General features: G+C 38.6%; 2 protein-coding genes and 2 long non-coding RNA genes across 12 annotated transcripts; 2 read left to right on the top strand and 2 right to left on the bottom strand.

The window, feature by feature from the left end:
- Positions 1–116: 116 nt before the first annotated feature.
- Positions 117–19,397, bottom strand: LOC108620776 (organic cation transporter protein). Of its 7 annotated transcripts, none has more exons than XM_089462073.1 (8): positions 15,667–15,984; positions 14,484–14,952; positions 5,688–6,079; positions 5,342–5,603; positions 3,521–3,788; positions 2,894–3,185; positions 1,449–1,775; positions 117–1,384 (listed from the first exon to the last, which is right to left on the bottom strand). In XM_089462073.1, exons 3-8 carry the CDS (start codon positions 6,063–6,065, stop codon positions 1,238–1,240), a joined length of 1,674 nt encoding a protein of 557 aa, XP_089318199.1. In that variant the 5' UTR covers positions 6,066–6,079; positions 14,484–14,952; positions 15,667–15,984; the 3' UTR covers positions 117–1,237. The 7 variants fall into 7 exon arrangements, with proteins under 7 accessions (XP_089318199.1, XP_089318192.1, XP_089318195.1 ...); XM_089462066.1 differs by having other exon boundaries at positions 15,637–15,984; XM_089462069.1 differs by having other exon boundaries at positions 14,484–14,987; positions 15,637–15,984.
- LOC149270351 (uncharacterized) lies at positions 2,230–3,870 on the top strand. Its single transcript, XR_016268554.1, has 2 exons — positions 2,230–2,513; positions 3,478–3,870. It is a non-coding gene; the product is annotated as an uncharacterized LOC149270351 (long non-coding RNA).
- Positions 19,398–22,712: 3,315 nt separating the features above from the next.
- Positions 22,713–23,538, bottom strand: LOC149270352 (uncharacterized). Its single transcript, XR_016268870.1, has 2 exons — positions 23,397–23,538; positions 22,713–23,269 (listed from the first exon to the last, which is right to left on the bottom strand). It is a non-coding gene; the product is annotated as an uncharacterized LOC149270352 (long non-coding RNA).
- Fer2 (basic helix-loop-helix domain-containing Fer2) lies at positions 23,120–25,055 on the top strand. 3 transcript variants are annotated; one of them, XM_089463326.1, is made up of 4 exons: positions 23,120–23,261; positions 23,389–23,561; positions 24,065–24,362; positions 24,494–25,055. In XM_089463326.1, exons 1-4 carry the CDS (start codon positions 23,215–23,217, stop codon positions 24,831–24,833), a joined length of 858 nt encoding a protein of 285 aa, XP_089319452.1. In that variant the 5' UTR covers positions 23,120–23,214; the 3' UTR covers positions 24,834–25,055. The 3 variants fall into 3 exon arrangements, with proteins under 3 accessions (XP_089319452.1, XP_089319458.1, XP_089319467.1); XM_089463332.1 differs by having other exon boundaries at positions 24,065–24,350; XM_089463341.1 differs by having other exon boundaries at positions 24,065–24,335.
- The last annotated feature ends 14 nt before the right edge of the window (positions 25,056–25,069 follow it).

The raw sequence follows: 25,069 nt of genomic DNA on the forward strand, positions 1-25,069 counted from the left end.
CATAAATTTAAATGCATTATTGTGGGAAATTTGTAAATTATTGTTGATGATATTCCGTTAGAAAGAAATTTGCAATATGAGGTGTGCGAACAATCAACAAGCAGCATTACCTGCTCTCCATATGCATGTACGTGTCTATATACAAATACATATACGTCTAAATATATTTATAAATATGTATACATAATTAATATTTATGTAATATGCATAATTGACCGATATTTAGTAAGCGAATAATTGACTACATTTACCAGAGATAACACTTCTCACTTCAATTAATTAATTACTTTAATTTGTTTTGCATGTTCTATATATGTATATTAATTTGGTAATAGGCGAGCACATCGAAGACGGCAACAACAACGAGATTATGTATACGTTGACATATTGACAAGACATATTGACAAGAATTTTTTGACTTAAATATATTGTGGCTGTTGATTCCGTTGCTGATAGAGTAAATAATTGAGCAATACTTTTCAAATATATTCTTTTTTAGTTATTCGGACACCCGACGATAATCTCACCAAAATATGAACAGGATACGAGTCAAAGAATTTAAATACATTTTTGTTAAACTATTTTTATAAGATCCTTAAAAACTTGAATAGAGAGAGCGGAAATAGACAAAATCTTAAATACAATTTTTTATTAAATAAAAGGTCCTAAAAATTAAAAAAAAAAAAATTAAATTTAAGAATTTATAAATCAGGAAAATAATTATTGCAATAATTTATTCATTAAAGTTCCTGTTGTATTATATTTATGTGAAATTTGTACATCTTCGATGATACCGAAGAGATTGACCTACTCCGAATTGTGACATCGTTAACAAGATTTATTTATTTACTCTTAGACTATTATAAGCTAAAAGCCATTATTACATTACGAATAACATTTTTGTTTTAATATATTATTTCAATTTTAAATACTCACTACTTGCTACGCAAATAAGGTCCTGCCTGACTTTTAGACTTATGGCATTCCGTGGACATTCGATTAATTGCGCTATTTTATTTACTTGAGTTCTTGGTTAGTAGAAGGTGGCGGTGGCTGAGGCGGTGGATATGTCAAATCGGGGCTGGGCAGCGATTCAAGTGGGTACTGCTTGATATTAAGTAGTTCTCTGGTAGCCTGTGTGCTCATTTACATACTTTGGACCAGCCAAAATATTTCTTAGGTGACAGGAGTATTGGGAGTACGGTGTGACGTATTAGAGCAACGTCTCTATAATTTATTACACCTGCTTAGCTGCATTCTGGCGATTTGTTGCGGACGGTGCATTTTTTCGCACCGCTGTCTCCGGCAGAAAGAGCACCACAAAGCCGCCAAAAATGCTCCAAGCGGTGAGCAGCGTCATTAGCAGGTGGCCTTCGATTTTGTTCTGTGCAAAAGAGAATACAAATTTAATATATGTTGGTCATTTAGTGTCCAATTTTATTTCATACCAGTAGCGATAAGTAGGGCGTTAATATGAGCGCCAATCCAGCAGCAATGTTGCAAGCGCCCACTCCCACATTGCGTATGGGCGTGGGATACAGTTCAGCGGTGTAAACCGGCATGATGGTATTGCCAGCGCTGATCGTAAACTTGCCCATCATCAGGAATGTGATCTTCAGCCAGAGCATGTCCTCGCGTCCCTCAGTGATCGCAGCACAGCAACAAGCGACGCCGGCACAGAACAGGGTGGCACAAAAGAGCCATTTTTTGCCCACCTTGGTGATAATGTACATGGCCACCGCAATGGCAGGTATTTCGACTAGGCCAGCTAGCGCCTGCAAAAAAAATCGCGGGCAGACAGAAAGACAGAGACATCAGATCAGTAAAACAGATCTACTCGAATGTCGGCGGACCACACTAAATCAAAGCAGCATCAAAGGTGCGCTATGCCATGTCAAAATAAATTATCTAATAAATTTTCTACGGAAAAAATACTTTGGATATTATGTTGTAGCAAGTGCTGCTCACTTAGCGTGATATTAGCTAGATTATATGTTTCTTCAAAATTACAGTTATTCTAGTATTCCACTCTTGTCAGGCAAACTGTTTAACATTTTGTAATTTTAAAATCTTGGTTTTTGCTTTAGAAATTCGATAATCATATTTTTAACGCATACAAAATATATCATAGTTTATAGAGCTGTCAACAAGATTCAGTTATAAAAGTTGGAATGTTTAGAATTTAGTAATAATATCATTTAATGTTTTTTTTTTTTTTTTTTTTTTTTTTTCATTTGGTATAAAATAATGATTTTGAAATATTTAAATTTATTACATTTTATAGAATATTCGAAATTATAATTTATTAAATTCACAAACAGCAGACAGCTTAAAAAGTTTTGTTTAAGTTTTTCAAAAATCTTTTTCATGCAACATTTGCCTTTGGCACCTCGCCAAATTCCGCACATGATTCTTAAAAGTTTGAATGAGAGGATAGAGGGGGTGATTTGGGCAGACGCGGCAGCAGCAGCAGCAGCAGCAACACCCCAAACCATCATTTATTGGAAGCTCTTGTAAGCAACATCATAATTTGATAGTAAACACATTTGCCTGTCCTTTTGACCGACTGTCTGCCTTGGACGTGGCACGCTGACACGACATTCAAATACGCACATACACACATAGCCATAGTAAATAGACTGACAGATCCAATTAGCGGACCGATCTGGACTGGCCGGGCACTTAGCACTTGTTAGATGTTAAATGTGTTCGCAACGCACTTGTCACTAGAAAATTGAGACTTGATGTTTGATGGAAACAATTTGAATTAAGTTACATAGGAAATTTCGGGCCTGGAACAGAATTTCTTAATGCGCTTAAATCAAGTGAAATCAAGCGATGCCTCGATGCCCTAAATGTTACTTAGCGTTCATGTAAAATGTTGACAACTTACCGAATTCAAGTAGACATTGCCTCCGAACGAGCTCATATTCAAGATAATGCCGTAGTAGACCAGGTTCATGGTGAACCAAATGCACAGAAAACAAATGGAGATGCGCCTCAAGTAGCTGGACCGGAACAGATACGTGACGTCTTGTGAGCTGCTCTCCTGCGTAGGTGGCGTCAGCTGATAGTCCGGGGGCAGCTGGCGTCCATTGAAAACGGCCGCAGCTTCAATGATGCGTTTCACTTCCTCAATGCGACCCTTGACCAGCAGCCAACGCGGTGATTCCGGCACCACAAACCTGCCAAAGAGAACCACACCCGACATAGTTTCAGTCTCACACTCATAAATTAGACACCTCCTCGTCTGGTCAGAGAAGCCTCGACTGTATAAATGTGTGTGCATGTTTATAATTGGGACACCCACGCGCAGTTTTTTCTTTATTTGCCATTTATTGCTCAGCCGACTCAATGATCAATGCGGTACACATACATAGGCAGGCATAATAGTTTACTTATTGTTTATGTGTACACGATATTTTATTGGCAATTTACACCTTTCACGCGCCATGTTTTGTTTATCTTTGCGAACAGCTTTTGCTTCAGCTGGAAATATGATGAAATTAATCGACCTTACCAGAGAAAACAGAGGAAAATGCCTGGGAGACCAATGCACAGCTGCAAACGTTGATAGTCTTGCGTCAAATAGGCCAATCCAGATATTATCATATACGATATTGGCAGTGGGAATAGGTTGTACATGCCGGCTATTGTCCGCCACTTGCCATCCACATATTCGATTGCCAGAATGAGGCCCGAATAGGTCACAGAGACGGAGACAAGCCCCAACAGGGCACGCAGCGTCAAATATAGCTCAAAGGAACTGCAAAAGTACAGCCAAAGACCTAAAGGGATGAAAAAGGCAAAATATTAATAATAATATGATTGAATTTTAATTTACATACATATGTGCATTGAAAATGAGAATCAGGGTGTGTTAAATGTATGTGATAGGCAGAAGGAGGCGTGGTAATGTCTGTCTCTCTGTCCGTAAGCAGAAAAAGGTAGGTATTACGTATTTCCTCTAATGATTTCCTCCAAGTATTTTTTATAAGTGCTTCTTATTCGTGTTTTCTCTAAGAATTTCTCTTCGAAGTGGTTTCTCTTAGTATTTCCTCTAAGTATTTCTTCGAAGTATTTCCTCTAAGTCTTTAATGCTTAGCTGCACGATCACACACTTCGCTTCACTTGGCCTGGGCGACTGAAGAAATGCTGCAACTGCTGCCCTATATATAGGGCGACTCTCACTCAAACTCTAAGTCGCACTCAAATGTTGAGCCCGAAGCCAGGTAGGTTTCGTTGCAGTCGAGCTTCAAATGACCAATGGAAACACCCTCTGCTACGTCAGGCATTCTAGCTTCGTTAGTTTCGTAGGGATCGTTGCAGTCGAGCTTTAACTAACCAATGGGAGTGCTCTCTGCTACGCCAGGCATTCTAGCTTCGTTAGCTTGTGACCTCTCTCTGCTGAAGGTACTCTCTAGCTGCATTTTACTTAAATATAAGTACCAAATGAATACTGCTGCATACATATAGACAACTTAATTGATCTTCTGTAGTTTTTCTTCGTTCCTTGCTTTTGTTAGACAGACAGAGGCACAGACGGAGAGACAGATTGTGAGACAGACAGTGAGGCAGGCAGAGAGACAAATGTATATACAGGCAGACATACAAACAGATATGTAGGCAAACATACACTCATAGTTAGAACGGATTACCTCGTTACATATATGATTGATAAGACTAAATGTTGATATGCCAAATATGTACAATATATACATTATTATTAATAATAATTATTATTAGATGACATAGAGAGTACTTTCTTCTGTTCTATAGCTCTCTTTACGGCGAGGACTTCTACATAGTCTGCCTCAATATCTGGCTATTCGGTTTAGCACTGCCCGTCTGTCTTTGTGACCGTATGTGCTTATTGCCCTAACTAAACCAATTTTCAATAAATTTAAGGCATGTACCTCATAAATGGATAGCTAAAGTACACACAATACATTGTAAGACTGCACGCTGTTGGCCAATTCATGCCTATAGCTTATTAGGAATGTCCTTTTGTATGCAAATTCCAATTACATTGAACGTGATTTAATCAACAAGGTCGACACAAGCAGGCAAATGCCGCAGATGCTGCAGTTGCAGCTGTAGTAACCACCTAACGTTGACCCCGTCGCCAATGCCAAGTTCAAAGTCAAAAGGGGACACTGGCGGCATTTGCCAATGTCACTTCCGTGTGTATGTCTCTGAGTGAGTGTAGGTGTATTGAGAGCTGGCAGTAAAGGTCACTGCGGCAGGATAATTATGTGTCAGCCAATGATGATAATGATGATGATGATGATGATGGTGGTGATGATAGTATAGGGTTGTGGATGTTATTTGGCCCACTTACCGAATATGGTCTGCAGCACGGCCGATATGAAGAGCATTGTTTTGCGACCAAACTTGTCGGAGAGGTAGCCGGAAATAATGCCACCTGTTGCAACGCCCAGCAGAAAGAACATCTCGGCCACATTTTTCAAATGCTCCTTGTCGCACACCAGATCCCACTGCGAGGTCCAAGTGTTACCGACATTGTCGTTTGTCGCATACTCCCAGCTGTTGCAGGCAATCAGCTTCCCGTCGTTGGCAGTCGTAGCCGCTGCTGCTTGTTGCTGCAAGCGGCGATAAACACGTTAGTTACCCGTGGCTGGTTGTGGATTTAAATGGGATTTCATGCATGAACACCCGTTACTTACCTCCATTTGTGAGGGCAGCGTTTCATTGCTCAGCTGGCTCCAATCGATGCCAGCGCGCATATGACAATTGTCCTGTGAGCTGCTCAGATTTCGCCAAGCATCCACGGGCAATTGCTGCAGATGTGGTGGACGCTGGCACCAGAAGTCCTTGTTGGCCGCCTGGTAGACGGATGAGGATATGTGAAACGTGTTTGGCACCTGGAAAAGCGACAGCAGCACTGTCATCAGCAGCTGCCATTTGCCGTAGTGACCCATTAGATCGCCAATCACATCGGTCTCATCCTCATCCTCAGCTGGCCCAGTTCCGGGCTCCGTCGCTGCCATCGGCGACTGTGTGGGCGTGGTTATGGGGGACGGTTTGCCGGCTGTGTCGTGCATGACGCACAAAGGAACTGCAAGGTTGGCAAAAGAGAAAATATTGACTTGAGCTGGATGTGCACATAATTTTTATATATCGCTGGGAGCTCTTTTAACTAAATCTTAAACTCCCATCAGGCCAAAATTATGATATACTAAATATACTTGTTAGTATACTGTAAATCTGCTAAGCCGAAATATTTTCTATAATTTATGTATTAAATTTGCACTCCAGATGGGACAATTTTGTTCAGTTATTCGCGTTCGGGCATTTTTTGTTATTTTAATTACTAAACTAAAACATTTTTCTATAATCTTCTACTACTTCATTCACTCATTAAGATGTTTGATCTCTGTTAGATCATAAATATTCATGATTTTGATGTTTACCTTAGGGCTTGGCAAGCTGCACGCATATTTCGATTATGCTTAATGGAAAAGAGCATTCATATTAATTTTATGGCGCGTGTCAGGAGCACACAAAGACGCAATTAGTTAAGTGGCCAGTGACCAGTGGCCAGTGGCCGGTGACTAGCAATGGCTATAAACCAAGTCAGCCTCTCAGAAACAGGCAAGCGGGCAGGCTGAAGCCGAATGCAGCCAAGTCAAGCAGCAAAGAAGACTCTATTTCATTTATTACGCGAGCCCGAAGCCGTCTCCCCCCGGTTGGCCGCAGCTGCCACCCCTTGCCCGCTGCTCGTAACCTGCGTTCGATGGAATTCAATCACATCGTGGGCGATTAACCACAGCCGGGCAAAGCCCGATCTGAGCCACCAGCAAAAGTTGTGTGGGCACACACAAATACAAAGTAAAAGAACAAGAATAATAGCTAAGATTTAATGTAATTGCATTGGATGGGGTTCGAAGGGCTGGCCGGTCGTCATGTTCGTGTCCTTTTCTCAGTTGGCTAGTTCAACAATGTTTTTTTTTTTTTCTGTTAGTGGCTCTTTCTTTCAATGCGGTCAGCGCAATGGCTTTGTTAGGGATTTGCCAGCTCAGCCAGTGACTGACTAGCAGTATAAAGTTAGAGGTAACAATATCCATGCCAACAACTAACTAATTCAATACAAAGAAATAAAGTTTGACTTAAATCCCATTGAGCCGCCCTCTCTTAGCCACACTAATCCTTTGCAAACTTCTCATGGAGCCTGTCTGCCTCCCTGACTGCCCTATTGCGTGGCTGTTAATTAAACACTTTGCTACACGTCAAATGAAGTCAATTTCACATTTCCTCAATATCATTAAGTATTTACTACGCCCATGCGTGGATATTGAAATAGGAAATAGGAGAGCAAAGTAACCAAATGCTTGCACAGGCATATTCAATCTTATGGATATGTTAATGAAAGCAATTAGAGCAGTAGCAATTAGATTAGGTCAATAATCTCTGATTTAGATTTCTGCTTGGTGTAGCTAAATAGTCACATATTACGATTGAAGTTTGCTTACTAATGGGGATCCAGACACAAAGTAATGTTTGTGATTGTATAATTATCTTAGCTGAAGGTCAAAGTAAGTTAACAAACATCAAATCAAGTCTCATATATACCCAATGTACAGAGTGCGCGGCAAAATGTTGTATCCATACATTATATTATAGCTCATTTATATATTTATGAGAACATCAGCTTTAAAATTACAATCAAAATTAAATTAACTATCCAGATGCTCATTTCTGAAATGATTCTCTACATATTACCGCATAATTCAAGCGAAAATGCACATTCCTTTTCCTGCTGCATTCAACACGGCTTAAATTAGCATTTTGCAAATGTATGCCCCAGCTTTGTGGGTGTTTATCTCTCTCTCTCTCGCTCTCACTCTTTCGCTCTCTCAGTCTCTGTCTCTGTTTTTCCATATGTGGCCAGTGGCCATATGCCGCATACCACATGCCGCATGCCGCACGTGATAGGCAGTAAAGCGCAAATTTTCACGCACTTGTAAACACAATAAGCGAAGCGTATACGCGAAAAGCCGCAAGCCAGGGCTGCCTGGTAGGGATTGAGGTTGGTCCGGCGACTGGATAGGGCTGCAAAAACAAGGCACAATGGGAAGAAGCAGGCTGGCCGGATAATTAATTATCAATTTCATAAACGCCATGCGCTGCAGCTGTGACTTACACATGCACACAAATATGTCATAGCTGTCTGTGTCTGCAGTGCGCTGCCTTTTCGGTCAGTGGAGTCGCGTGGGGAAGAAGAGGACCTGCAGCATACCTACAGCAAGTAGTAAATGTTTGTTGGCTGGCATAGCCGTTGACAACATAGTTAGCACCCATGGACAGGCACTGCCTGAAGGTCGTCTCACGCAGCAGGCTATCTGGGATGATGATAGAGGGCTGCTGAACGGGGTGCGGAAGGGGGCTGCAGAGCCAATGTGTGTCGGCGACTCAGTCTCAATGCTATAAACTACGTCGTCGCCATTACAATTTCACCTTCAACTCATTCGCATCAGGCGGGCACACATGGCGTATACACAATCTTACGCCACGCTGAAAATAACACTAATTGCATTTTGCACCTGTCGCTCGACTAACTAGCCAAGCCACCTAATATATCAGCCCACCCAGTGCCAGGCCCGCCTCCATTTTTATCAACACAATACCCATGTTTATGCAAAATAAAATCTACAGGTTGCGCTTAATACTTCGCATATTCCAATAAATATATTATGGCAAAAAATTCAATGGACTGAAGTGCATCATTGCAGCTGAAATACTCTATGTAAATATTCTATAAAATATTTATATATATAACCGTATTGGATCAGCTAGATGTACTTTTCAATTGCATTATTTCAATCAATTTCAATTGCCATTAGCAAACGGTCTAAGGCATTACATTAACATATCTCAGAAATTTTACAAGACTGTTTGCTAAACATGGAATAGAATGGATTCCGGTTGTGTGCTGCTATTATTCTATTATTCACAGACCAATTGTAGATTTACTGTTGCCATTCACCGTTTATAAATATTTGCAGCATTTATTTATTCGAAAGTCATAAGTATTTGAAATATTCAATGAACTTTTAGTGAATAGCAAACTATATTTAGCGTTGGCGCTCTGACGTAGTTTGCATTAATCGGACGATCTGGTTTTTGTTGCCAATTTGTTAGCCGATCCTAAAGATTTTGTATACAAACTGGGCATAAATTTTCGTGTACAAGTCGCAGCATACGCCACTCTATGCAAATGCGGCTGCAATGGACCATGTCAGTTTTCTAATTACTATCACATAGTAAAACTAATCTATGCATATTTCGATCGTACAATATATACATATTTATTGAAAGCATTGAGAGTCAGTTCACTCGCTGGCTGGCTCACTGATAGGTTTATGATATCTGATACGGATGCATTTGAGTGCGATCTTTTGACACGCTCCAGCAGCTAGCTTTGGCTGACTTTGCTCATCGCTCATCGCTCGGTCAATTGAAAAAGATATATACGATGCTCAAATAATGATTTGTTTCAATTGAAAAGTCAATGCCAGCACTCGAAGCCCTGGTCCAAGCGGATCCACCAACGGCGCCGTCCCCAACAACAACATCATCGTCTAGGTTTATTCATATGTATAATTAATTAAAAGCTGAAACAACGCCCGTCTCTAATTAATTGGGCGCTGAGAAAGCTCTCACAGTAAATAATATTCAAAACTCTGCTCAAATTTACATAGTTCAATTTTGAATTATCTTTGAGCATACATTGCGAAATGCGCAATTCCGTAATTAAACATATCTTTCGATTTATTATATATTTTTTAAAGCTCATTACTAATGACAATCAGCTTAGTAGTTAAATTGTTTAATTATATTTATTAGTAATTAATAAAATAAAATAAATAAATAAATCACTCATTAAAATATTAGACACTTTCCTAAAAATTCACCAAATGTGCACCAATTTTACCTAAATTAAGCGATTTAATGCTAACCCAAATTTGCATAGCTCTTTTCCAAACAGCCGCAATTAGCTGCAATTATATGCACTGCCGCAACCAAAAGTGACACAAACAGCGAGTGTAAATTATAAAAAAAAAAAAAATAATAATAGAGATTATAAGCGCCACAAAACGCGAGAAATGTGCTAAATAATTTTATACAAAAGAAATCGTTTAGCTCTGGGGAAACGCGGCGATAATCGCAGCAGGGGAGGCTGCCTGAAAGACTGAGAGATAGACAAGCTGTCGCTGTAATTAGCAGCCATGCATATAAAAGTGCATTCACTTTCATCCTATGACTATGAGATGTTGATGATAATGATAATGGCTATGTTAATGATGACGTTGACAATGTGCAATGCTGACGATGCTGATGATGATGACGTTAAAGAGAGGACGCTTATGACGTGCCAGGCAATTTTCACATTTAAAGGATTTATTTATTATGCATTGCCATTGCAGAAGCCCCCAGCGTGCATGCCAGGCACTTGCATTTGGATTATAGAATACTGCCAAGTGGGTAATACTATATAGTAGAAATCATTATCTGTCCACACACGTGCATATGCGACTATATGTTAGTCGTATAACAAGCTCTTCAGCGTGAGCAGCTTCCGCTGCGTCCATGGCACGAATAAGATGCCGACATTTAGCCGGATGACAGCTCATCTCTGGGCAGTGGTCGATCTGTCGTCTGGGCTGTCTGGCTCGTCACTTCGCTGCCAAATTGCAGCAACAACGAAATCCGCAAGTGTCGCGACGTGACAGGTCGGATAAAAAAATGAATCTTTGCGGCTTATGAGTAATATACGGGTATTCATTCAACAAATGCGCTGCACGGTGCTGGCTCCGGTATTGGCATCGTCTCGTTGGACGCATTTGCAAATGCTATAAATTCATTTGCAATTCTTTTTCATATTATTTGCATAATTTACGGTCTTTGCCAAATGCATTTATATAGGCTAATGCCTTTATGCGCTATAAATTAAAACAATTAACCTTTTATCCAAGCGATGTACGTGCTGGATTTAAAATTTCACGCCTTGCAATTATCGTTATTGATTTTGGCATGTGGACACACAATCACACATACATAAAAACTCACAAATAAAACGAACATACCATACCCCCAACATACAGTAGCTGTGATGTGCTATATGGGCTTCCTATAAATCACCAAAGATTTATGGCAAACTATTGCGACTAATCGTTCAGTAAACCTAGCTGTGAATGATTCAGTTTTACATAGCGCAGAAAATAAACTGTGAGCCTTTTGCTTTTAATGAATGTGTATATAAATTCACGCAGTTCAAAAGAGAAATAGAACAAAGAGAAATTTAATTACTCGCAGAAATTCCGATCAGAGAAAGAATATTCAAAGTTTGTTTTGTTTGGCGTGATATACAAAAATTCAACAAGTTTAATATACCATTTGCAAGCAATTAATAAAAATACCCAAACTTACACCAACTCTGCATCAACTATAATTAAATAAAAAAATGTAATTTGTAAAAAAATATTTAATCATAATAACCAATTTATGAACAGATTCATAGGTAACGTATAAAATAGATTTCTAAGAATTTATTCGATTGAGGCTTACATTTTCACAATTTCACCCATGTTTCTTAGAAAATTGTATGTAATTTGGTATATCCTCCTTGTATGCATAGTTCGCACGCATACTTAATGTAGAGAAAACGCAAATATCAAATTTCCAGCGGCCCATTTGCAATTGAGATGTAACTGATTTTATGGGCCACACATTTAATGGAGGGACTCAGTTCCGTCTTTGATAGCCACAAATTGAAATCGGCTTAACAATTTCGTCAACAACTCTCATAAAATAAGTACGAGAGATATTTACAATGCCAAATGATTGAATAGAAAGGCACACACACCCACACACACACACGCACACACTCGAAAATCAAATGGAATCAAATCAATTGCGAGGCATTTACCAAGATTTACATTTTCGCAGAATTAATGAGGTGGGCGTATTTGTGTTTGTGTGTGTAACCTTTTGGCAGTAAACTGCAAAATATGTTGATATATTATGCAAATGTTTCCATTGTGTATCTTTACCTGCTGGCAATGTTTGCAAAAAAAAAAAAAAAAAAAAAAAAAAAAAAAAAAAATCATATACATTTGCCACAATAGCAACAAAAAGGAAAATGTATCTCCGTGTACATTGCAATATTGGCAGATCCGTTTTGGCCGCAGCTCGGACTAGTTCGCTGCCATTGTCAGGCCGCATTGAAGAGTCCTTACAGACTGCCTTCCATCGTCTGCTAGCTGGCCAGCTGCCTGGCGGACTGGCTTCATGATATTCGCATTTGTTGTAAACAGACCAACAGATACACCGGTCCCTAAAGGCTGGCATGAATTTATACATATTCTATTTTATTTTAGCTGCGCTAACAAAATGTAGGTCATCAGTACCGTGGCTATCCATGAGCATCCACCAACATCCTTATTTTCGTATTTTTATTCTTTTTTTTTTTTTTTTTTTTTTTTAATATATGTATGAACGTCCATTGTTATGAACATGAATTCGCAAATCTATTTCCATTTCGATTTATTTGGGTGGTTGTTAATGCCTCTATGGAGCTACAGAAATGCCCTTGCAGCCGTTCTCTTCTTAATCGAATAGCAAATCGTTTAGCCATTTCAAATTTAGCCAACTAAGCAGCGATAGTCCACCAACATACAAGCACAGATATCCCCATGTCCCCATTACTTTGCCTTTGCCTTTTGCCCCTGGGCTTGCCCCTGCCCGTGCCCCTTGTCTTTCCCCTGCCACACTGTGAGCGCCTTTTGATTACAATTTCAATTTCAAAGTGCGCACTGATTTGCTACTTTCATGTGCTTCCAATCAGTCGTTGTCGAGGCACAGCTTCCGCCATTAGCATAACCCAACATCGATGACTGAATGACTGGATGGATGGATGACTCGTGGAGGCGGCGGCAACCGGCGCCAGGTGATTGCCAGCAATGTTTGTATCTCTGTTTGATTCATTTTTCTATTTTCCTTTTCGTTTTTTTTTTCTTGCATGCATTGTTAAGATTCGGATTCCAATTCCAATTGGCTGCATGCACATGAGAGGACTTCGGCATGTATTCAGTTGCCCTTGGCGCTTTGTGGCTGGCAAGTAAGCCTTTAATATTTGCTGACTAGTAGATAAAATTTTATGACATGTTGGTTACTCTAGAGTATATTAGGAGTAACTTTTACTAGTAGGAGACATAAACTAGCTAAATCTCCTAACACTAGCTGTTAATAGCAGATTTTCTTGTATATATCCATTAAGGATTTTTTTTGCTTCACAAAAAGACTAAAAGATATTAGATATTGATGTTAGGTTTGTATTTGAATTCCCAAAAAATTTTTATTGTTACGTGCTGAATCAAATGTGTTTTCCAAGAAGCATTAAAAACATATTTTCTTTCGAAAGGTTCATTTATGTTGCAAAGCCTTTGAAGAAGGTACTTCTATTCTAAAAAACATAAGTAACTTGGCCCTTTAATCGTTATTATAGCATAAATGGTTGTGCCAAACTAAAGTAAAATAACATATGTAAAATAATTAAAGTGTAATAAATATTCCCTCTACATTATTTTTGAACTGTTTACTTAACGAAATTCTTATTTTAAAAAGTTCACCTTGGAGCAATTGCTTGAAAAAGTTGACAGCAACTATGGCTGCGAAGTTTATATATTATAATTTTTATGATTTTTTTATGCAAAGGCATTAACAAAAAATATTTCAGATTTTTAACAATTATATCTTTAAACAATGGGATGTGCAGACATATTTTTGGAAGAGATCTCATACAAAATAATAAAAAGATGACTCTGTGTTAACGACACGACATAATTTTTTTTTTAATTCTTTTATATGTACCTGCCATTGTAACAACAAAGGTTAATAAGCCAAATAGTTCTATAAGTCGTATACAAGCATATTTAAGAGCAAGCACTGAGTTGAAAAACTTGCTATTGCAAGTAACCGAAGCATTTTTTTATATTTATATGCCATTCAAAGGGTATATATGATATGTCCGGAAAATACATAATACATACATAACATAAATGTTCGTATACACGTGGACACAAAGTTCAGGCAGCTGCTCTGCAATCTGTCAAGATAAAGTCATTGTTGTTGTTTGTAGTCGTTGTTATCCTTATTGTTGTTCCTGTTGTTATTTTTGCTGGCGCTATTTGCTCTAATGCACACACAACACACCCACACACACACACACGCCATCTCGCACATACACACAAAGACACCAAATAAAATAGAAAAACAGACGGACAGACAAACAGGCAAATAAATAAACAAAAGCAAAGCAAACACCGCTGGCGGCATATCCGCGAGCCATGCAAGCATCAGGAGCTGCTCTAAGCATAAGGACAGCCGGGACACAATGTGTATGCTGTTGCTGTTGCTGCTGTCAACATGGCGATGTTGGCAGTGCCTCGTAATGAGCTTACCTTATTGCTCTTGCTGTTGCTGTTGCTGTCGCTGCTGCTGCTGCTGCTGCTAGACTCGGGCTAATCCAGAAACGCGTTCTGCTGCACAATTGGCAGCAAAGCGATGCTGTGCTACTGCTGTTGCCTGCCTGCCTGCCTGACTTCCTTACCCCACTTTCGGGTGCTGTTGTTTCGATGCCTTGGCGCGGAAATCCGTTACCCGCCTTGTCGCGTTTCACTGCTCGTTGCGTTGATCAATTTTTAAAAGCGCACCAAACGGAAGCAGACACATAGAACCAACTGTCCCGTATCTTTGTTGCTTCTCTCGTATGATGAACCTTTGACGAGTTAAGCGTTTTGCATTGTTTATGACATTACGCATACGAGGCGTAAGCCAAGACAAAATTGTTTTTAATTTATTTATTATTGTCTACTATGTTTGCGGCGAGCTGCGTGTTGCACTCGCAGTGCTCTCGAATCGTAAATGCAACTGTAATTTGCAATTGCGGATTTCGTTAATGAATGCTAGTGAGCGGGCGCGAGAGAATCAATTTCGCATTTGTTACTCATACGCCGCGTGGTGAGACAAACGAAATATTTTCGCGCGCTTCGCTTAAACGACAGCGAATTGCAGTTTGGAAAACAAATGCAAGCGAGAAAACAATATAATAAAACTATCAACAACTACAACTACAAGCAATTTTAGACGAAAACAATTTGTTTTAGCTAATAGTCAAGTTAATGGGGGAAACTAAGCATATATATATAAAAAAAATTATTAGCTTATGGCTCTTGACCAAAAACCAAGTGATGCAAGAAATCTTCGCTTCTATTATTATTTTTGTTGTTGTTGTATATGTATGTGTGTGTGTCTATGTGTGGATGTCTACTATGCTCTATTTAACAGCAAATCTCGTCATAGTTGTCCAAACATTACCGGGTCGCCTTCAGTCTATTACTTATAACAAAAACAACTATAAGTATAAGTATTTCTATAATGGCACATATTTGTATGTATATATGTATGTATATATATTTATGTGCTTGTATGTGTATATGGATATAATAATATTGTTGCCGAGCTCGCATTTGTTGTTGTTGTTATTGTCACTACTGCTGCTGCCGCTGTTGTTTAATTTATTTATTTAATTTTATACTATGCGCACTCACGCACCCACAAAACGTTTTGTCTTTGGCTGCTCACACGAAAAAACTCTTCCTGCTGTTGCTTCTTATGATTCTGATTCTCTATGCGATGTCGATGTCGATGGCGACAACGATGGCGACAATGTCGTCTCTGTCCGCTGATGTTGTTCTTGTCGTTGTCGTTGCTGTTGCTGCTGTTGCTGCTGTTGCTGCTGCTGATGATGCTGCGGCACAAGTTCACACAACCACAACGAATGACCGAGAGCAACTGAGCGCTCGTGCGAATTGCGAAGAACTTTTATAACTTTTGCTCCTGCACGCAACGACCAAGTACTGTGGTTTCTCGGCCAATTCTCGCAGATGAAATCGAATTTCCCTTTTTGCTTGAGTCAGTCAAACCCATTTAATGTTATAATTTTAGCTCAGAATATTTGACAAAAAAACAAAATGTTTACAGCACTTAATGGATTTTACGTGAAAACTCATATTTTATCCATAATTACTTTTATTAATAATTTATGGGTAAGAAAATGTGTACATTTTAACACAATACGTCTTAACCATAATATAAAAATATTAATCAATATATTTACTAAGCAAACTGTATTATGCCATTAGCTTTTTAGCCTATGCAACTTTAGTAGTGCAAATATGAATCTGACCCACTGTGCAACGCTAGCAGCGCTGGTGGCTACGTTAACGCCGTCGATAGCGAAAGCGGCAATTGCTGTGGGGGCTGCTGTGGGGTCGCTGATGCTGCGCTAAGACCATTCTTTGGCAGTCGACGTCGACGTCGACGTTCTAACTAACAGCTGCTGCTGCTGCTGTTACTGCACCAGCTGCGCGCTCTCTCTTCGCATTTCGTGCTCTTCGAGTGTGCTCTCTCTTAGTTCGCCTCGCTTGGCGCGAAAAACTGTTGCTGTTGTTACTTAATCGCCGGCATTGTTTTACTCAACAAACCGATACACTACAATTGTCTCACAGCTTGTGAGCTATTCCACTTAATTTGATGAATCAAAATATTGAACTTATTTTTGTTTTATAAAAAGAATATGTAGGCATTATTATTCTGTCAACTATTCGTTAACTATTCAGAATTTGGGAAGGACATAGTTACTAGCGAGTATGATTTATTTCATTTATTATTGTTGGTTGTAGTTTGGTCTTCAACAAAAAGAGTATGTGCTCTTCTGTCAAAAACAATTGCTGTCGTGTGATATATTATGCACTAAAAATAAATCAATATGCATATGAGAAATGCGTTTCGCGTCAAAGTTACATTTAGTGCTTAGCGGCTATTCCAGCGGCTCTACAACAGATGTAGCCCCAGATGTACATATATAGTTCAATTCTACAATAGTCAATGTTCTCTCTCTCTCTCTCTCTCTCTCTCTCTCTCTCGCTCCCCCTCTCTCTCTATAATTATAGTAACAGTCTATTTGGCATTAGCCGGCACGTGGCCAGCACCGATCGTTGGGCGATGACACTCAGTGACAATTTGCTTGATAAAGATCATAAAAAAAAATGCTGATAATTTGTTGACATTTTTGTATAGTTATTTGTTTCGGGGTATTCTGTATTTTTCTGTTTTCTTTTTTTATTGTTGTGGTGAGTGATCTTGTTGATGAGTATGACGATTGTTTAATGGAAATATTCATTTACTATGATAAAACTGTGACAAAAGGCGGAAACGCCGATATATAAATGTGATTAAACATATGAAATTGTATTACATTGAGCTGAGTAATAGGCCCATTGTTTATATATGTTATTTAGCATTTTACTCGCACAAAGTAGAAAATCTTAAAAATAAAATTATTATAAAATATGTTGACAATAAATTTGCATTTAACAAAATATACCATTAATGATACAAAATAATGATATGATATCATATAATCATTTTCTAAGTGCAGAAGCAGCGTTTGTTTCATATAGCCTGTATTTTATTGATTGCAACTTCTGAACTAATATTTACACGAAAACAACTTTATAAGAAGGGCTATTATTTATTTATCATTTTCACACAATCCATGAACAAAGGGCTAACACTGTTTAACTGCTTTAGGTGTCGCTAATTGAGTAAAACATCTCCGAAGCGAATATTCTATTGTGATAATAAACAGGTTTTAAAAGCTAATAGTATTTATTGGCCATACTCTAAGTGATTATCTATATAGATGTACCACATACTTGTAAATTCACAATAAATTCTATTATTTGTGAACTTCCAAAAAAGGCATAGTACGCTGATAGGTAAACAATTGTTAGTCATAGAACATCCTGTTGTTCGCACGGAAATTATTTATTAAGATACCAAAAATATATACTTTTCTGGGCGAATGAATCAATAAATATATTTTTTAATCAATGAGTAAACTTAAAAAAATTAGCCTAATATTGGTATCATTCATATTGGTTCCTAGGCTTATCCAAAATATTTCTCGCATGCGATAAAAGTTGCATGCGATAAAATTTGCCTTTTCACTTTTTGCTTTTAGTGCGTTTTTATAAAAATGTATAATAAACTTTGATATTGTTTTTGCAGATCAAATGAGAAGCGCATTTTGCTTATTAATGATTAACACTTAAATAAATAACAATTCGTTTGTTGATTTTATATGTTGTTGTTTTTATTCAATGAAAAGAATGCGCAGCTGGAGATGAGGCATTGATTAAGATTCTGCACGGCGCGATATCAGTTCTGCTATATGTATATATGGACGTGTGAGTATGTATTAGTGTGCTTGTGCATATTCTAATTAGATTTCTGGCCGCTACTCGATTTTCATAAATTAAGTGACAAATATTTCGTATTCGCATCTGATTAGAACAAAAAGCGAGCCGCCTGCAGCGCAGTAAAGCTTCATAAACGGGCAGCACTTGCAGTGTGCAAATGTCACTGATTTATGGCTAAGACCGGTGTATGTGTGTGTGTGTGTGTGTGTTTGTATGTATTTGGGTGTGTGCCAGTTGGTTTTGTTTGACCAACTTAACTGGTTTAATAGCCCGGTGCCTAGGTAATGGCGCGTGTGTGGTACTCACTTTTGGCCTGCTCCTTCGACGACAGCAGCGGCCGCTGCAGCTCCAGTTCCAATTCTAGTTCAAGTTCCCGTTCCATACCAGCTGCGATGTCATGGGCCAAGCAAGCGTCGCTCTGACGTCTTGGCATTTTGTGTGGGCTTTGTTATTGCTTTTGGTCGGTGCGTTGTTTATAAATCATGTATATGATCAGTAACTAATTATTATTATTTATATTATGGTCAGAATGCTTAGTTTGAGCTTTGATTTCAGTTTATTTTTACGACTTGGCGCCCCCGTCTTATCAGCAACGTGTGCGCTTATCACCGGCACTTGACCATGCGACCAGCTTGCTACTGGCAAGTAGGCGACTAGTGAATTGCTCTATATCTGAGGCCCTCCACTTATGCATACGTCACGATACTTAATCGGAAGCACTTTGCTAAAAGTTACCGTAGTTAGGATTGCGCACTTGTCCCACATATATCACGTTTCAATAGCCCGCACTGCATATTCCAAATTGGGCAAACGTGTTGGCATTTGTTGGGATTTACTTTATTAGCTTTTGCAAAAATGAATCGATTGGGGCGTTGCTTGTATTGTAACTATTTTTTGTATTATTTTTTGGTCTGCCACTGCTTGAATATTTTTAGCCATTTATTTACGAGAATTGTCGCCGTTTTTGTTTATACATGTATGTACGTATATTTTTTTTTTGCGCAACGTGCGAACTGTGCAACGGACAGCGGCCAACTGACTTACTAAACGCTGCTCTGACCAGCCTTAAAGTCGCTTCACTTCTCTTCACCTCCGTTCAGTTCCGTCTCTGGCCATTGAGCCGCACAGTTGAATCGAGTAGCCCAAAAAGAGAAAAAAGTCGCTAAAAAAAATATAATGATAAATTCGCTGTGTTGCTGCCGGTTTTTGTTGTGTTTGTTTTGGTCTGATATTATAATTGCGAGTGGGTAGCGGTAAGAGCTCTTCGATTCGAAATCGGATGGAATCGAAATGGGATTGACTGGGATGGGAGCTGCTGTTGTGGGATTGGCGCATTAAAATGTATTTACACGTTCATTGAATATATTTAAAGCGACTCACATTTGTTTATCACAAAAAATCAAAACAAAGCACTTGCTATGAAACACGGTCACGAATTTAATTGACAGCTGAATGACATCGCCAGACGTCGCGGTGAACTGAAATAACCCCGAGGTTATGGATGGCATAATATACTACTTGCAAATGTTTAGTACGTAGGAGCTAACCCTTATTCAAATAAGTGATGAGTTGTTTGCGAATATCAAACAAAAGATGACCAATGTTTGAGATGAAGTAATTTTTTACGCAATTAATTTTACGTAATATTGAGATAAAGTAATTTTTACGTTTAATTTTACTATTAATATGTTAGCTCTTAAATAAAAATAAAATAAAAATAAAAAAAATAAAAAAAATTTTACGCAGTAAAGTAAAGTAAAGTAAAATAAAATTTTACGTAAAATTAAATAATATTATTTACGAAACAATTTTAAGTTCAACTTAAGTTCAACTACTCTTTAAATAAGAAAATTAATAATTTAATTAAATTTAAAGAGAACAAATTAATTATTAGTGTCTACTTTCATCATATATGTAGATTAGACTGATTTCAAGAAAAACCAATACAAAGATAAAACGATGTCATGATGTTCATTGTCAGCTTGTTGTCCATTGAATATATCAGCCGATATCAACATTATTAAATACGATATACGTGTGTTTGTAGTTGGTGTGTATATTTTTGAAAAACTGGAGATTAGATTTCAAATAAGCTCTTAAAGTTCTGCTGCGCCAAACTTTACCCCAAGCGAAAGTTAGATGGGTTTCAAACCGAAAAGCACGAATGTGAAAGCTTTCATAATATCCTCGTTGGAATTCACCTCGCATCGACGCTGTTTACTTTTCCCAGGATGTTGCTCGACCATAGCCGCATATTAGGGCAGAGATTTAGCACGCATTAAACAACATCAAAATAAACAAACAATTTCGCAGACAATTGCTTCAAGCAGTTCAAGCAGCCACAACGAATTGCGGTCGACGGTTGAGGGAGGGGTTAGTCCTTAGTCCTTAGTACTGGAGGTGGGGTGGGATTATCCTGTGGAAAAGTATTCGCGCTTTGCTGGTCGTGTGTCAGCGTACAAATTCACAGACAAATTTTCCCTGGCCTTGTTCTGGTATGGATGCAGTGCACTAATCGATATGTTCCAGACGCAAGTCCTTCATCCACATAGTCAGTCGAAGGCCAGGATAACAGTTAGGGATGCTATGGAGTGTGTGCGAATGAGAGTGCGTTTGATGGCTGCTGCTCCAGTTGAGTACACCATAAAAACGTTTGACACTATCAATCTGTTTTTTGTTGTTGTTATTTTTAGTTGGCTACGAGTCAACCCTTGAATTGAATTATGCGAACATGACTTGAAGCAATTGGATTGAATAACAGTTATAAAGTGCCTTAGGAATAAAAAACATTTATTTTATTTATCACGGGAAAATAAGGGGAAATAGAAAGGAAAATGAGTTAAAGAAATATTTCTTTAGTGAGGGAAATTCACAAAAAGGTGATTTCAAAATCCATATCTATATAATCATTGTAAAATATTTAAAATAAAAATGTATTACTCTAACATCAGCCGATTAATTTTATATTTAATTATTTTTTTTAACATAAATTTAAATATTATGTTTATTGGAACTCTACTTTTACTCGAACTTGGCCGAATGAAATAGAAATCCTCTTTTAATCCTTTTCTAAATAAATAAATATCTGTATATGGCCAATTATTTGGTGTGACAGGCGACAAGTACGATAATATGCAAATCAAATGAGAGTACATTTTATTTCCGTTCTTTCCCACAGTCGGATCAAGTCCAAGTGGATGTGTGCATTGGCGATAATCGCGTCGCTCGGGCGCACTCGTTTGAAATGCGATAATTTAATTGTGGTCCAATGACATATCCGCCGCATGGAAACAACAACAACAACACTGCTTCCACTACAACAACAACCACAATGGAAACAACAACAATAATAGTAGGTGAACGATATTCAGACGAGGGTAGCTAGAGCAATTGCCAAAGTTAAATTAACAATCGTGTTTACATTGGTTTGTAACAAGATTTCACTTAAGGATGTCAGCTTTGGGCCTGTACCGGTATCCTGGACACTTACCCTGCATCAAAACTGATTACTGTCATCAGGTCTTTGTGACGCGGAGTGTGCGCCGGCGCGTGTGTGCCAAACCAATTTGACTGGTAATGAAAAGGTTTGCGCATCCGCATCCGCCCTGACATATTGTTTGTTCATTGTTCGACTTTGCCTCGAGCTGGTTTTTCGCGCCTCGGGGTTAACGCACGTGACCTGGTCGCCCGCCGGGGCGGGGCGAGAGCTCTGACGTAGCTAATTTGTGCGTAAACCAAAACATCAAATAAACATAATTCAATTTCAACAATTGCTTTGACTGTCTGCGGTTTCAAGTGGTGCTCTGTCCGATACAGATACAGATAGATACATGAATGGATATGTCTCCCTATATATATACTGAGATAGTGCGGCATTCGTTTAATGAGCTGTAAACTGTAACGGTTTGCTCTCCGATGTGATCTAATTGTTGTAAGCTCTCACACAATTTGTCATCTCGTGGGAATCTCACTGTTTCGAGTAACCCTCCTACTCGACGCCTGAAATGTCAACAGGTTGCGCTCCGATCAACTTTCAAAACGAGGCGCCATCATGTTGATCTCACATTACTAACAGCCCAGCAAAGAGCTTTACCTCGCATATGGCAGCAAGTCCATATTGTTGCTGGGGTAAATTTAGAGAGAGAGATACCTCCATCGACGGCTGTCTACTTTTTGGGGTTCACCTCCCACTCTGTTTTCAGAAAAACATGGCGGCTGCCTGCTGTGAGCAATATAATGGCAAAATGTCAAAAACAGGTGAGGTATACAAAGAAGAAGAAATAACAACTTATGATAAGGGTGCTTCCGGTTATGAAGACCGGAATGCGCACTACATAAAACAGGAACAAAATTTGCATATTCTAGTTTAGTTAATAGCACATATTGTTAAAATACAATTTTATGGATATTCAGTTTACATAGTCTTATTTTGCTTAAATATCAATATAAATTTAGCAATTACATAATATATAATCTTCAATGAGCTCTGAAAATATCAAATTTAGTCAGTCATAGCTTTTATTGAACAAATAGGCCTTATTATTTTCTCACAGCTTCCGACAAGCATTTGCCTTGTGCGAAAACACCCTGTAGTACTTGACAAGCTCCGCCCCTCAGAACGCACGGCGAATAGTTGCAAGGACATTTAGGGGTTGATAAGTACACACATGCAAACAGGCACACAGAGCTGCGGCATTTCCAATTGGATCGACGATGCTATAAAAGGCTCTGAATTCCCTGGAGATGCTCTCATTACACATTTAAACTTATTGGACATCGGCCGCGCGAATATTAGGTTTAAGTTTAAGGTGTAACAAATTAATTAGATTTTACAAAATCATCAAATTGAATAAAGAAGTTAACCAAAATGTCACGGAATCAATTACCAGATTCATCCTCATCGCCACCCATAAGGTGAGAAGCTGTCAAAACATAAAAAGTGAAAGAATAATATTGTTATTGATTATTGCAATGTGTAATGAAAAATGTGTTTCCCGACGGCGCTTGAAACTGATTTTAAAATCATAAATTTTACCAACAGCCATTTACCATATCACAATTTTGACGATGATTTAATCAATGAGCTGCCATCCTGCATATATGCGGGTCAACATCAAAGTGGGGTCGGTGCAGCTAGCGGCGGAAGCTCCGGTTTGCGTCTTAATTCCAGCAATTTGAGACATATTCAACAGCATTATTTGCATCAGGGCAATGGTATGTAAAATTAAATATTTTATATAATTATTTATATAGTTTTTTGAGGCCACTAAAAACCTAAACCTAAAAAACGCAGCAAATACGCTATACAATTTTTAATCATATTATATATTCGAAAAAAACGAACCTTTTTCTTGTTGAAAAAATGAAGTAATTTGAAAAGGATATTTTTAATTGATATCGAATATAGAACAAGATTTCTCAAGTCGGGATGAAATAATAGAAAGTATATTAAGAGAAGAAAATACAATTATGGCTTATTATTATAAGTCTGAATTCAAGTAGTGGAAGCTCTTCCTAAGACATGGTTAAAGTTGCATATTGATTCACATGGCTCATTAATTATAAGTTTAGAATATTTTATACATGTAATTTCTTTCACACTGAATATGAACAGATAAATCCTTTCGGAATCAAATCCGTAGATATTTATGGCATACTTGTTCTTGCATAGTTTAGTCAACAACATAGTGTAATAATTCATTATTATTTCATTTCAGAAAACATGCTCGATTCTTCTACAAATTCTAATAATCTGGTGTCTCTGAACTCAAATAATGCCACACCAATGATGTGCAATAGTCCAGCGGCGACCAGTAGCGGCGGCGGAGGTGGTGGAGGCGCAAGCGGTGGCGGTGGCGGAGGCGGAGGTGGTCCAGGACCTAGCACAGCAGGAGGAGCCTCGAGTGGAAGCTATGGTGCAGCCGCTGCATCCAGTTACAAAATCCAACGGCAACAAGCAAATGTGCGGGAAAGGAAACGCATCCAGAGGTCCGCACCAACTGGGTACACTAAATGGTCTTTTCCATTGCACACTTAGCTATGCCCTGCACTGCCTACAACAAGAGCTAATGAGCATTTCTTTCTCTCTCTCCCTCTCTTTCTCTTCCTCTTTCCTTCTTTATTTATTTTTTTTTTGCGCTCTGCAGTAGTATAAATTCCGCATTTGATGAGTTAAGGGTCCATGTGCCCACATTTCCCTATGAGAAGCGTCTGAGCAAAATCGATACCTTGCGCTTGGCCATTGCCTACATATCACTACTACGTGAGGTGCTCCAAACTGATTACGATCCACTGACCTATGTGGAGAAATGTCTACGCGGTGAAATCAAAGCCGACCGAGCCAATTGGAATACAAGTGATCTAACGGCACGTCTCTCCTGGATCAATTGGGAGAATCTGGGCGTCCATCCAGGACGACGCACTCTCCTCACATCGTTAGCATTGTCTTCGGAGCCAATGTGTGGTGCACATTGCGGTATGCCATAAGCTTATTGCGATTCGTTAAAATAAGCAATTTGTTTTATGCCAACAAATGTTTGTTATTCAAGGAATATTGAAAATATTCCAATTGGATCACGAACAGAAAGTTAGTGATTCTTGACTTACTTAAAAATATAAGCAAAAAAATAATTTTCCAATATTTCCGGCATAAAATTCCAATGAGACTTTATACCTGGATACTTAACTCCGAAAAGTATGCTATTCATATTGTAGTAGTATTG

This window comes from Drosophila arizonae, chromosome 2, assembly GCF_054131065.1.
Source record: "Drosophila arizonae isolate 15081-1271.41 chromosome 2, UAZ_ARI_1.0, whole genome shotgun sequence".
Lineage (NCBI taxonomy): Eukaryota > Metazoa > Arthropoda > Insecta > Diptera > Drosophilidae > Drosophila > Drosophila arizonae.

Excerpts from the sequence above, each read along its gene's own strand:
- LOC108620776 (XM_089462065.1), bottom strand. The coding sequence starts at position 18,780 with ATGCCAAGACGTCAGAGCGACGCTTGCTTGGCCCATGACATCGCAGCT. Across the intron at positions 6,080-18,653 it reads GTCGAAGGAGCAGGCCAAAA|TTCCTTTGTGCGTCATGCAC; the intron begins GTGAGTACCACA and ends CCAACCTTGCAG. Across the intron at positions 5,604-5,687 it reads CGCTGCCCTCACAAATGGAG|CAACAAGCAGCAGCGGCTAC; the intron begins GTAAGTAACGGG and ends CGCCGCTTGCAG.
- Fer2 (XM_089463326.1), top strand. The coding sequence starts at position 23,215 with ATGTCACGGAATCAATTACCAGATTCATCCTCATCGCCACCCATAAG. Across the intron at positions 23,262-23,388 it reads TCCTCATCGCCACCCATAAG|CCATTTACCATATCACAATT; the intron begins GTGAGAAGCTGT and ends TTTTACCAACAG. Across the intron at positions 23,562-24,064 it reads TTATTTGCATCAGGGCAATG|AAAACATGCTCGATTCTTCT; the intron begins GTATGTAAAATT and ends ATTTCATTTCAG.